This window comes from Perca fluviatilis, chromosome 5 (assembly GCF_010015445.1).
Source record: "Perca fluviatilis chromosome 5, GENO_Pfluv_1.0, whole genome shotgun sequence".
NCBI lineage: Eukaryota > Metazoa > Chordata > Actinopteri > Perciformes > Percidae > Perca > Perca fluviatilis.
This window is the reverse complement of record NC_053116.1, coordinates 26515635-26526865: the sequence shown is the minus strand read 5'-3', so window position 1 is coordinate 26526865 and position 11231 is coordinate 26515635. Positions and strand designations below refer to the sequence as shown.

At 40.7% G+C, this 11231-nt stretch overlaps 1 protein-coding gene across 1 annotated transcript in view; it reads right to left on the bottom strand.

Moving 5' to 3' along the window:
- Window positions 1-2977: 2977 nt before the first annotated feature.
- Window positions 2978-11231, bottom strand: part of gnas (GNAS complex locus) — a 33447-nt gene continuing 25193 nt past the window's right edge. The window contains exons 6-12 of the mRNA XM_039801748.1: window positions 10034-10088; window positions 9428-9501; window positions 9168-9226; window positions 8951-9071; window positions 8081-8211; window positions 7334-7401; window positions 2978-5659 (exon numbers count right to left, since the gene is read on the bottom strand). Coding sequence (XP_039657682.1) covers window positions 5513-5659; window positions 7334-7401; window positions 8081-8211; window positions 8951-9071; window positions 9168-9226; window positions 9428-9501; window positions 10034-10088 — 655 coding nt within the window. The 3' untranslated portion in view covers window positions 2978-5512. The remainder of the gene's footprint in view (window positions 5660-7333; window positions 7402-8080; window positions 8212-8950; window positions 9072-9167; window positions 9227-9427; window positions 9502-10033; window positions 10089-11231) is intronic.

The following is an 11231-nucleotide window of genomic DNA, read 5'->3' as shown; positions in this document are numbered from 1 at the left end:
ACATTTTCCTGATGATATTTACATACTTTTACTTAAGTAACATTTTCAATGCAGGACTTTTACTTGTAACAGAATATTTTTACAGTGTAGTATTAGTACTTTTACTTAAGTAAAGGTAGAGCTGGGCAATATCCATCCATCGTCAACCACTTATCCCGCGCACAGGGTCGTGGGGGGGCTGGAGCCAATCCCAGCATACGTCGGGCGAAAGGCGGGGTACACCCTGGACAGGCCGCCAGTCCATCGCAGGGCCACACATAGACGAACAACCACTCACTCACACATGCACACCTACGGACAATTTAGGGACACCAATAAACCTAGCCCGCATGTCTTTGGTCGGCGGGAGGAAGCCGGAGTACCCGGAGAGAACCCACACAGACACGGGGAGAACATGCAAACTCCACACAGAAAGGCCGGGCCAACCGGGGTACGAACCCACAACCTACTTGCTGTGAGGCGACAGTGCTAACCACCGTACCACCGTGTCCCCAGAGCTGGGCAATATATCGATATTATATCTATATTGTGATATGTGACTAGATATCGTCTTAGATTTTAGGATATCATAATATCGTAATCTGGCATAACTGTTGTCTTTTCCTGGTTTGAAAGGCTGCATTACAGTAAAGTGATGTCATTTCTGAACTTACCAGACTGTTGTAACTGTTATATTATTTGCCTTTACCCACTTAGTGATTATATCCACATTACTGATGATTATTTTTCAAAAATTTCATTGTGTAAATATTTTGTGAAAGCACCAATAGTCAACACTACAATATCATTCCGGTATTGATATTGAGGTATTTGGTCAAAAATGTCATGATATTTGATTTTCTCCATATCGCCCAGCCCTGTAAAGGTTCTGAATACTTCTTCCACCACTGCTCTTTAGTTCTGTTACATCCCAGGCTGAGAGGCAGCAAGACCAGCAGTCCCCATACCAGAGGCCTCTCTTTTCTGCTGCTGGCACAACTGCTTTTAAGCGCTTCCTTCCCAGGCCAGGTGCACCTGGTTGAGCAATGCCTCCGTGGTCCCCTAATACTGTATCTGAAGTCTCATTCCCTAAATTCAGCCATTTCTGTGTCTGTAGCTATTGAGGATGAGAGAGGGGAAAGGTTGAGTGTGGGGGTGTGGCCTTGACCAATTTCTACCATGAGAGAGAAATAATCATGGCTTTCAAACGAGCAAAGTGGCAGTTGGTCAAGGCCACACCCCCACCCTCCACCTCAAGCATCCAAAGAGCACCATGTCATAGGACCTTTAAACATTCAAGAGGGTTCAACTACAGACACACAGTGTGCTACATAGGATTCAGGTTGATACTCTTCATAGCAGGGGTCATGTCCCATAAGTGCTACAGTTGAGTTTTGTTTCTTCTGTTAAAAAGGAATATGCATCCGTATGTGTGTAACATCTGGTCTTAAGAGAAGGGCCTCACATGAATCATGAAAGAGCTGAGTCAGGGGTCTACAAAGGTACCGTTTTGAATCAGTTTCCACTGTTGGGAGTTGAGTTAGTTATTTTAGACTCCTACACAAAGTCATGATTCATGTTTAATTCCATTATTCCCAGAATCATACCTTTGTCCTTATCCCGAGCAACATGTCTGTTAAGTGTCTTTGCCAGGCACAGCATTCCTCATTGAAATAGAGAGGAGGCGGGGGTTTAAGCATAAATTACACTTATGCCTGGTAGAACCTACCACCACATATTGTTTTGATACATTTTGCCTTGCAGCCCACATTTTCCTTTTGTAATCACTTTGGCACTCAGAGATATTTAATTTTATACTTACTGCACGTTTCATTGCAGACACTTCTACCAGTGTTACAGCATGGTAAATAGTAGGCTAAAGTTTACATTTATTTACATTACATACAGATATATAGCAGGTACAACTGGTTACCATGCTGTGCCTTTTCCTCCAGATCACAGTCACATTTATTAACCTTGAACTTACTTTTACAAATGGCCTCATTTCTACCCTAGTGGGAAATACTGCTGCCTTCATTCCATCATACTCTTCTCATAAAAAATGAATGTTAAGGTAGAGGCTAGGTTGCTGCTTTTGTTGCATCTATTCCTGTATTCTTGAAGCAACTATTCCCACCAACAATTCATTTTCTACTTCCCTCAACATCAACTTATTTGATTATTTGAAAGTTGGTAGGCCCACCCGAGTGAATTAGCTCCTGTAGATCAAGCTTGACTGCCCCTCACTCTATTGGTTGCATAGCAATCATTTCACAGCTCAAAATGAACACATTAAAAGGTAAATTATGTACTTGTAAATTCAGTATGGCTATACAAAAAACTTGGTATTTTGGATCAAATCTGAGGTCAGAGACTTATATATATATTGAGCATCTTGGGCACAAAACATTCCTATAGGGTGAGTCAAGTTTTGTCTTGATTAAGACATTAATTATTAGTCTTGATTAATTAAAGTTAAATTTAACACTTTGGGATTAACTCACTGTGTGTTAACACTTAGCAAGGAACATTCTTTCCTTTAAAGTCATTTCAAAATGTCATGACGACACAGCCAAAACATCAAAAAATATGCATCAGAAGTATTTTCCAGAATTAAGTTGGGTATTCAGAACTTCCCATTTTTTTTAAACCTTCAGGGACTTACTGCAGAATAAAGACCCACCAGTTACACTTTTATGGTGAATGAGGCAACTTTGTTATTTAAGTTTTAACCTGAATTTTCACATTGTTGCTTCAAAACCAGATGCCCCCCTGCCAGACACTGACTTAACAATCTTCATAATTGTCCCAATAAATACACTGCATATCTGAAGAGGAAATGACTGGTCAACAAACAGGAAACTTCCTCTAGCCTGGATTTACAACAACCCTTCCGGCTGATGAAAATGTAGGGATAACATTGCAAAAATGCAGCTTATGTGAGAAAGTAGTGTTGCCTGTGTCTGTGAGTGTGTTTACATGTGTAATCCCAGACTTGTTGCTGTCTGCACCAAAAAAAACTTTATTTCTTAGAGCGTCTGTTCAGAAAGTAGAGACCCATATTTGATGTACACATTAAATGAAGACTCGGGCACTGAAAGGAGAGATATGCTAATACTGTACAGGCCGCCTCTGCTGTGCAAGGCTAGGAAGAAGGACATCCCCCTCATCAGAAAATAAACTCAAAATAATTTCTTTTTTTCAAATTTTTTGGCCAGTTTTTAGCAAAAGAATAAGATTTGTGTAGAAACAAGCAATGCTTTGCATCTGTCATCTCCTCTAACTTTAACCCTTCAAAATGTTGTTTGCAGAGGTCAACGAAAGAAAATAAATGAAACCTGAACACAACTTCAGTTGAAAGGATTTAAGTTATAGCAATACGCACACTATCAAGTGTACAATTTGTCAAGGTTCATTTGATTCTAATAAAATACTTCTTTTTTTTTTAAACCCATATACATTTCATATATTTATCTTTTTGGGGTATATGGATTCAAAAATATACATTTAAATCATAAAGAGAGCGAGAATGGGAGGATAGGGGAGAGAAATTAAACTACAAAAGCTACGAATGGTTGTCCTCCATCCCCGGGGAGAGAGAGAGAGAGAGGAGAGAGAGAGAGAGAGAGAGAGAGAGAGAGAGAGAGAGAGAGAGAGAGAGAGAGAGGGGCTGGGAGTTAGGAGGGGATTGGCCAAGCTATACAGCGCAGTTTGACACCCACTTTAGCTCATTACACACATACAGTCGTGATCAAGGCACAGGGATCTTCTAAAAGTTATTTTTTTTCAACAAAGTTGTACAAAATAATACATTTTACAGTCTGTACAAGAATAATAGTTCAGCAGTAATGTAAAGACAGACGTACAAAGGAGCAAGAGGTTGGGGAGGAAGGAGAGAGAAGGAAAGATGGAGGGATGGCAGAGGGAGGGAATGGCAAGGAGGTGTGAGCGGGCTGTTTGACCACATGACCACAAAAAAAAAAAATTAGTGTCCCGTTTGTTGTTTATCTTTTTTTTTTTTTTATATTTCAGGATTATTCTATTTTATTTTCTCTTAAACCAAAAGAGCACAGCCAGGAAGGTAGAAGTGCAGATGGGAAGGTGGTGGTGGTAGTGGTGGTGGGGACGAGGAGGTGCAGTCAAGGAGAAAATGAGAGGGAGGGGGAGAACTGTCAAGATGGAGAGTGATGGAGAGTAAAATTGTCGTATGAGAAAGAAGAGGGGTGAAAAAAGGAGAGAATGACCGAGACAGAGAGAGTAAAGATAAAGAAAGAGAGCATACAGGGCACAATGGCACAAAAGTCTACACAGTAAAACAGGGTCAATCATGACAAGATGAGAGTTCTCTTTAACTTATATGGTACTGTACTGTAGAAGGATGCTTTTTGCCCTCTGTTAGTTAAGTTCCATAAAAGTTGGCTTTTTTGTGTTTCTTTTTGTTTTAAACTCAATGTATCCTCCTCATATTTTGCTCCACTACCAACAAGGCAAAGTCCGGTGGCATAACAGTTCTGTGGAGAAGTCGAGGGACTGCCGTTGTCTCTGGCAAACTTATCTAGACTCCATCAGAGAAATTCACATCGGAGTCAGCTCTGTCCTGTTTAGGTGAACCCCTGCCCCCGCACTGCGGACCCAACTGACCACACCCCTGGTCTGTTTAGTCTGTGGTAACGCTGCTCCTCGTCTGCGCAGTCACTTAGTTCAATCTCAAAGCACTGTGCCGGAAAAAATCCACCGACCGCTCAACCAGCCTGCCACTTGTCGGCAGATCAGTACGTTTCCGTATCCAAGCCGGTTGTGCAGTCCAGTAAAAAGCATGTGATACGTTTCTGTGTGCAAGCAGATCCTGTGGTTGGATTTATGGATGTGTGTAAGTGATAGGAAGGATTGGTGTACACGGATTGAGTCAAGTCCTGAGCACAGTGCTTTTTCTTTTTTTTTTTTTTGTTAGATACAGTGTTTAGCTGATCTGTTGTGACATGTTTATTCTCTATTTGCAGTAATTCAACAGTCCTTGCTTTCCCAGTTGCACTGACGTAGTAGCTCGCTCAGTCTTCATTCTGACCTCAACGAGAGGAAAATCTCACAATCTCAACCGCGGCTCTCAAACCCTCCTCACTGCAGGAAACACAGTCCAGACTGGGCCACTCGGGGTTTCTAGAAAGGTGAGGGTAACGTGTATGGGGACGATATATGATGTTGAGATGTGTGAAGCTGGGAGTATGGCTGAAGGTGAAGATCCGAGTCTGTGTATGTGTTAACCCCTAAAACCCTTCCAGAAAAATAGCGGTGTCTACTGCAGGTAGGGAGTTTGCATCAGGGAAGTTCTGGGTTCAGGGTGTGTCTGTAACTGTGTGTGTGTGTGTGTGTGTGTGTGTGTGTGTGTGTGTGTGTGTGTGTATGTGTGTGTTTTGGCCCCCATTCCTTTACAAGAGCTCACACAGTTCTGTGGAAGAGGGGAGTTCCGAGACTCAGGGTTCAGGGTTTTTCATAGTCCGATGTGTTTTTGGCGAACACTTTTTTTTCTCTCCCATCACAACAGCTCGTACTGCCGCAGGTGCATCCGCTGGATGATGTCTCGACAGTCGTTGAATACACGGCGGATGTTTTCCGTGTCGACGGCGCAGGTGAAGTGGGGGTAGCAGTAGTGTCTCCCGTCCCCGCTTGCTGTGCTGATCCTCTGTAAATGGAAAAAGTAAGAAACCATTTCACTGTGTATATTACAACTAACACAGTTGCTGATTGGTCAAGGTTTCCTTGAGCAGCAGTCTCCAATTTTTTTTATTTTTAACAGAGCATATGTAAAGCAGAGACATACAATGCACAAACACCTTCATGATCATGCCATATTTACCCAATTAAATGATTCTATATATTTGTTAATTGTCAACAAATCCCATGAGACAGACTCTGAACACTTTTCAACAATATCTGTGGCAGTCAGACCCAAGCCCATTAGTTTTTTACTGAAAATACATTTTTAAAAGTACCCAACTTAAAGCGCCCATATTATGCTCATTTTCAGGTTCATAACTGTATTTTAAGGTTGTACCAGAATAGGTTTACATGGTTTAATTTTCAAAAAACACCATATTGTTGTTGTACTGCACAGCTCTCTCTCACTGCTGCAGATCCTCTTTTCACCTGGTTTCTGTTTTAGCTACAGAGTGAGACCTCTTTTCATCTTCTTCTTCACTACTATCTTTGATTGCACTCGCACATGCGCAGTAGCTCAGATGTAGAGCATGTCAGCTAGCTAGCTCTAGAGACAGTAAAAGAAAGCCTGTTTCTCCAACTTTGGTCAGTTACAAGGCAGGATTAGCTGGGAGACTTCTAAATGAGGGCGCACATGTAAGTAGTTCTTTTGTAGATTATGGTGAACTTGTGTGTGTTGTAGCAGTGCTTTGCTATTGAGAACCACGTAGCATGTTAGCTAACGCTAACGCTATGAGCTAACTGTTGTGGTTAGCCAGCTCATTTCGGACTGTGACGTCACAGTCCGAGGCCGATTTTGAACAGCTCACTAGGAGACTGAAAGCAGGACACATTCAGAAACCGTATCTCACTCAAAACAGCATGGATGGATTTTTTTCAAAGTTTGTATGTGTGTGGAAGCACCAGAGACACAAAAGAACACCCCAAATCCCAGAAAAAGTGTTTTTTTCATAATATGGGCACTTTAACAATGACATAGCCTCAGGAGCTCTGGGAATTCTCCACAGGGTTGTGCCGCAGTGTGGGAGTGTCACTTAAACGGCCCATTTGTGTGGCATCCTGTTGTGTACTTCAACTCCCCAATGTAGCACAAGTAGACTTTATATTTTACAATAATTCCATAATTTCCATCAAAGCGTTTTCACGATCTCGACATTCTAGGGCTGCTCCCTCTTAGTCGATTAGTCGACTTATCGGTCGTTTTGGTCTTAGTCAACTTAGATTTCTTTAGTCGATTAGTCATGTTTTATGCTTTATTCATCCTGAATGAGTTATTTTCAAGAAACCTATGAGCACATCTCTGGCAGTTAAGGGCTTGGGTTTCATTTCTTTGCCCTCATAGTTTTTTTTAAACTTTCTTGTGACAGTGAGAGACAGGGATGTTTACGGTTTACTGAAAGGGACTCTCACGATGCCTAAATCGGACTGATAAGTCTGATCGCTGGTTACATGGTCTCAACTTTTTTTCAGCACCACCCTGTGGCCCCCAGCGCTGCAGCCTAAACCCACTACCCCCATTCAAATGAATGGGAGGACTGACTTCTCGCCAGAGCACTTGATCCTGTCTGAATGCAGCCTTACCCTTTAAAATTTGCATATTACAAAGCACAAAAGCAAAACCTAAGCCCATTGCACTTACCAGGAATTCATCTCTTATAAAGTACTTTGCCCTTGTAACACGTGGATCTTCTCCAGGCTCTGGTGTCGCTGGAAGAGGAGAGAGAGGCTAATGATGTGAATAATTTTGTAACAAGTTGAGTAAGTAAGTCATTTTCTATGTCATTGTGATCAAATGCGAGAGAACAGAATGACGTCACAGGTGTGTATCAAGGATGACCTATTTTCTTTTTGTTGGGGGTGGGGGCATTTTAGGCCTTTATTTGATAGGGCAGCATTTTTTGGAGGAGTCAAGAGTTTGAGCCGGTATTTGCACAGCTGTTTAAATGATGGAGAAAAAAAGCATGACTTTACACTAAAAGCAGAACTATCACAGTATGTCTGTGTATCCCTGTGGAAGCACAAGGCTATAGTGAGAAGCAAGGGATTTTTAAAAACGGAGACATATTTGGAACAGGTGGTGGAAAACTGGGACATCTTGGTATTTTTCAGAGAGCAGTTTCCAGCTGGGACTCTTTTAAGGCAGTTTGGGGAGTCTGGTCACCCCACTTTACAAACAATAATCACACGATTTCCTGAACTAAAGAAACAGTTTCCAAAGGAGATATTTACAAGTTGAAAAAGACCAGCTGTATTTGTACAGCTACTAATACGGATAGTGTTGCTGAGAATTAATGGTGAACTAAATTCACACCTTCCTGTCTAAGTTAATGGCCATACGAGGTCAAAAGTATCTGGAAGTGGACACAACTGTGGTACAACTGCTCACCATCGTCAGGTGTGGTGTAGCGAGCAAATTCAGGAAAGTATTCCTCGATTTTGGACTTCCCTGCCAGCACCTTCTCTGCTAGCAGGTCCTGTTTATTTAGGAACAAGATGACAGAAATGGTCCGCAGCCACCTGAAGAGAACAAAACACCATGAATCAACATCACACACTTAACTATCAAACTGTGTCTTAGTGTGAAGAACGACATGAGAAGAAATCACCGCTTAGAGTTGGTCAAATTAATACAAATGGGGCCAGTGGGTCTTTCAGCGGATGACATTAAAAGATAGATAATTCCTGGAAAATACTAGTTATCCCAAAGTGTCTGCATGGTTGCCCAACTGCACAAAAACTAGTTCTGTTTATTGAAAAGTCTAAACAGCAAAAAAGAAAAGCAAAGGGAATACATTTTGACTGTGTGGATTCAGTACTAGGACGAATACATTTTAATGGAGTCATTAAACTCAGTGACCACCATTTCTTCTGTGACGTGAGACATGCTGCCAAAAGTTTTGGTAATTTTCCACCGTTCTGCAACTTTTATTTGCTTACACGCCACTGTAACTTGTAAATAAAGTACATGAGCTACCCTTGATTGGTGTTATGCTGCGTTTGTTGCTAGGGAACCCCCACACTTGGTTATGCAATCATTCAAGAGAAAAAGATGGCTGGTTTAAAAAGGTTACCCAGCCTTGATCGATTAAAATTATTTGTCTGCGATAAAAAAATATCTAAGTTCTGAAAAGGCTTTCCGATTTTCAATCTACAGATAGAGTTCCTTGTCATCCCTTGAAAGGCACTTTTTTCCACTTTACTTACTACAGTGACAGAAAACAACATGCAGATGGATCCAGTATCTATGTCTCTTAACCTGTTGTTCCAGATGTTCTTGAAAAGGTTGAGGGCCTCCTGTAAACGGTTGGTCTGATTGTCCTCTCTGATCACCATGTTGTAACTGCTACTGGCCACCACGAAGATGATGGCCGTTACATCTAAGGACGAGAGAGGGGACAGAGATCAATCAGACACAGTGAGAGAAAAAGACATGAGTGGAGCGAAGTGAGAGGAAGCAGAAAGAAACAAGTTACCGTTAAAGCACTGAATCCATTTACGGCGTTCGTCTCTTTGACCACCAACATCAAACATACTGTGTAAATTAAACAAGAGACATTGGTGTTAACAGGCGAAATACTGCCATCGTGTGGAGAAACTGTACATCTTAGATTCTCATGTGTTTTTATCCTGAGTCATTGTACATGTTTTATATACTGAAGCTATGAGTCAGGTTAGTAAGAAGTACCAATATACACTGTTATTTCCCTGCCCTTTCCTTTATGTTTTTACTCACTGGAAATTAACTTTGTCCACTTGAAATCTTGTCTCAAAGATTCCTGAAGTCAGAACTCTGCACCGCAGCAAATCCTGGTAAAAGATAACAGAAATTGTAACAAAACGGTTTCCAAGATCTTAAAAATATCCTACAGAATTTGAATGACTACACTGTAAATCTTCAGCAAGCTTTACACTCTGCAAATTGCTTCTGTGGCCTGCAATTATTTTCTAGATCAGAATAAAAAAACTTGAAGGGACTGGGACAGGAGATTTTTTTTTATTTTCTGCCCCTATTTTGAGGCTTGCATAAGTCAACTTGGGAAAAAAAAGACTACATAGAATTTATCTTTGATGGTTGATGGGCTTTGATGAACAGCGTAAAAACGCTATGCTGCTCTACTCCAGGATAAAAATTTTAACTGAAAACAAATTCACTAGTTAGTACACAGTACCTTTTTTGACATTTGAGTAAGGGTTATTAGTTATGCCAAACAGTAATAGACTAATTATTAATGATGAATATAAATCAAACTTTCAAAACCACTTCATCTTGAAATACCTCTAATATATGAAACGCATAATGAAGTGTGTGGTTTTGTTAATTTGACAGAGTTTCACCCACCTGATCTGTTGGAGTGTAGTCACTCTGTTTCACAATGTCGATCTTGTCTAGAAAGCTGAAGAGAAAGAAGAGAAAAAAAAGTAAGAACATTGGTATGGGGATAATATCACTATTATTATATAATGTATATTTTTTTATAACAGATTGCAGTTCCAATGTTGAAGAAGACTTGTACAGATGTGCTCAGGCACCACAATCAGTATCAAACAACTAAAAGAACAGTTTCCAAACATGACAGAGTACTTTTATGCAGCGGGCATCCTCATCAACAAACAAAGGCAGAGGCATCCTCCCTGCTTGTTCAATAGCATGGGACGACATTAAAGCACTCCAATGTGCCAGAAGGGAATAAACTTACCTACACGTGATCAGGACGACAAAGAAAACAAGAGAAACACACCTTATTTCACTTGTGTAAGTATTGGTCATTTCAGGTTTCAGGTCTGTGCGTCAGAAGAAATCCAGCTCTCCTACACAAGCAAACTCCGAGAGCTTCAAGTGTGTGGCACTATTATTACTTTAATGCTGCATTGCCTACTGATGAAATGGTTTTGTTGATATGCAGTTATTAAGTGTGAGGAAGTAGGCCACCTGCAGCATCTGCCATGATTGAAAATCTTCTGGAAACGACTAAATATCATGTGGAGGAGCATTCCCAGGGAATCTTTCAGGCTCTGAACTTCAATGTTCAATGTAAAATGCAACCGATAAGAAATATACAGGGATGGTGGATTATCCAAAGATGGTGGATTGCTACAGTATGCACAGTTGTCCACAGAGACAAAGTTTGAAAACAGTCAAAACCCCAGACATGACTGAAACATTCAAGTGTTATTGTCCCTTATCAAGTTATCAACCGAATAATTTTAGTAACCCTTTTTCAAACCCTGTCAAAAGATTACATTTAAAGCAAAATACAAGTTGTCTTTATATCCAGTGAAAGATTGACTCTCCATCATAAGCTCTATTACTGTTACTCTATTTCTCCTTTTAAAAGACAGACTGGTCAGAGTGGTCAAAACAATATTAATGTGTGCAATGTAATCCCATCTCATCAAATGAAAACATAAGTTTAAATATATAACTCCTGGGTCTTGAAGTTGAAACTATTTCATTAAACTATGGACTTGCTAAGTCGCCCACTTCTGGTTTGATTGGTTAGTCTGAAATGTTCGCATCTTCCACTAAAACACAGGCA